General features: G+C 45.0%; 1 protein-coding gene across 3 annotated transcripts in view; it reads left to right on the forward strand.

Moving 5' to 3' along the window:
• The window catches only part of grik4 (glutamate receptor, ionotropic, kainate 4), a 401,676-nt gene that overhangs the window by 373,182 nt on the left and 26,143 nt on the right, over positions 1–2,351 (forward strand). For all 3 annotated transcript variants that reach the window (XM_036215059.1, XM_036215057.1, XM_036215058.1), the window contains exon 14: positions 583–696. In XM_036215059.1, coding sequence (XP_036070952.1) covers positions 583–696 — 114 coding nt within the window. The remainder of the gene's footprint in view (positions 1–582; positions 697–2,351) is intronic.

The following is a 2,351-nucleotide window of genomic DNA, read 5'->3' on the forward strand; positions in this document are numbered from 1 at the left end:
AAAGTCTTTTCCACACACATGGGTTGCCAGTGTCACTTGTAAAACTTGCAGATTTGAGTGGTGTCCTCTCATAGAGCTGTTCTCCTCTCTCTTCCTCACATTCCCCAATCCTCTTAGTCCTCCCGCGGCAGACAAAGAGCAATGCTTTCCTGCTTTCGCTCTTTGCTCCTCTGGGAAATGAAAAATCCCTTGCAGTTGCACTTTGCTGGCCTGTATTATTAGTGGGAGGCTGTCCAGTATTCAGCGGCAGTGACCATTTCTGCATGTGTGTGTTTGTGCATGGATTCTTGCATGTGTGTTTTACCAGCCTTTGCTTTGTCAAGTGATTTGTCTCGACAGTGGCTAGCCATGATAGCTACCCTGAGCTCACACATGCAGCTGATGCTGGATTATCCTCACCATAGATAGCACTAGTGGTGGACAAAGAGGCTCAACAATACAAAAAGAGTATTATTAGTGTTCAAGCAGCCGGTTGGTCTTTTTTTTTTTTTTGTTCTGCAAGCATTGGTGTCACAAAGAGGATTTTGCCCCCTCAAAGCTGTGAGTTTGTGCTAACAGGACGTGATGCTGCCTGCCTTTCAGAAAGCTGACCTGGCAGTGGCAGGCCTGACCATTACGGCCGAGCGGGAAAAGGTGATCGACTTCTCCAAGCCTTTCATGACGCTCGGTATCAGCATCATGTATCGCGTCCACCTGGTGAGTTACCTCCCACACACACTCACACCACCCCGATCATATGTAGAAACACACTGGAAGAGTCTGTTTAATGTTTAATGGCTTGATAAAGGATCACTCTCTGGTCGTCCCTTCCTGCTGTTTTGTAGTCTCTTAGATATGCTAAATCTCTTCTGCTCCTCCCTGTGCATCTTTTCTGTCAGTTACTTTTCTCTTTAATTTTTTGGTTTTCCACGGTTTTCCTCCTATTTTTCTCCAGCTGTTTTCCCTCTTTTCTCTTTTGCTGCACATTTGGAGTGCATCCCCTCCTTTCCAGCTCACCTCTGTTCTCTAATTTGCTCCTTCTGTTCCTCTGACCCCCGTCCCAGCAGAGCCAGATGGCGTGTGTTTGTGGTGTGAAGATTCTGATGAATGTAGCGGTTTTACAGTTGTGTTCTGCTCGCTGTCTGATTAGGTACAGCATACGTGTTCACACAAGCCTTCCATCCACAGCGGCGGGCAGGCGAGCCCGAGCAAGAAAGAGCAAAATAAAAGTAGTGCAGGTGGAAATGAGCCAGTGTGTGCAGAGTCAGTGGGCCATTAATCATCCGCCCTCCCCCAAAATCCAAGGTGACACTGCAGGGCCCAGTGGCACTGGCCACGGTCCTCACTGAGGTTCTTGCACGTGCACAAACTAACATTACCGTAGCGTCCCAAAGGGGCGTTTACTCACATCCCGCTTTTGTCCCCACTTCTTTGAACTGTCCCATGATCTTTGCTCACTCCAAGGAGCTATGGCTGTTGGAGGCTCAATTGACCACCAACAGTTGTAGAGAATCAATCACTGTTTGCAGCAGGTGCAATGTTAAATGGGCTACCTGGCAGCGCACGACCCCAGAAGTGGGATGCAGGCGGGAGGCTAGCAGCAGGAGGAGGAGGTGATATGTAGCTGCCACCCCTGAGGTGCTGGCACAGAGTCAGTGAGCCAAGCCTGCACACACTTGACCCACTTCTTGCTTAAAAAAAATTTGACCGATATGACAGTGAAACAGAAACAAACAAAGCCATGTTTGAAAAGGTAAGGAGGAAAAAAATAGAGCGATAACCCCTGTCTTTGTCTCTCTTGCCATTCATTTCCTCACACTCTCGTTTCTTCCATATAACCCCTTGGCATTTTCTTAAATCTGATTCACAGCGGTCCCTCAGCATGCTCCAAAATCCAATATTTGAATTTCTTTGACTGCACTTATTTAGTTCTAGCCCACTGACTATTGATCTGAGCCACAGTGACTTCTACAAGGGGGTTGGCTTCTTATTTCAAACTTTAAATGAAAATTTCAGTCCGATCGATAAGAATAGCGAATGCGATAAAATGAAATTGTCTGCAGGGTATTACCATTTAATCTTTGTCAGTGTGTATGTATTACATGTCAGTCTTACTCAGGCACACACTGTTTTTCCTCGCTTATTGTCTTTATTCTATTGGTACACGTTATTTTTTGGAGTCATTGTTTGGTTTAGCTGGATGAAGATGCACTTTTTCTTGTTAATATGAACTGCAACAAAAACTATATTTGGGAAAAATGTTTAATTCTTATTGAAAAATGTTATCTTCTAAAATTTTCCTGTTGCTTAAATAGAAAAATGAAAGACTTTGCATGTTGGAATCTAAGAGACTTGTAGGAGCACTTTTACTT

The sequence above is a fragment of the Oryzias melastigma genome, linkage group LG13, assembly GCF_002922805.2.
Source record: "Oryzias melastigma strain HK-1 linkage group LG13, ASM292280v2, whole genome shotgun sequence".
Taxonomy (NCBI): domain Eukaryota; kingdom Metazoa; phylum Chordata; class Actinopteri; order Beloniformes; family Adrianichthyidae; genus Oryzias; species Oryzias melastigma.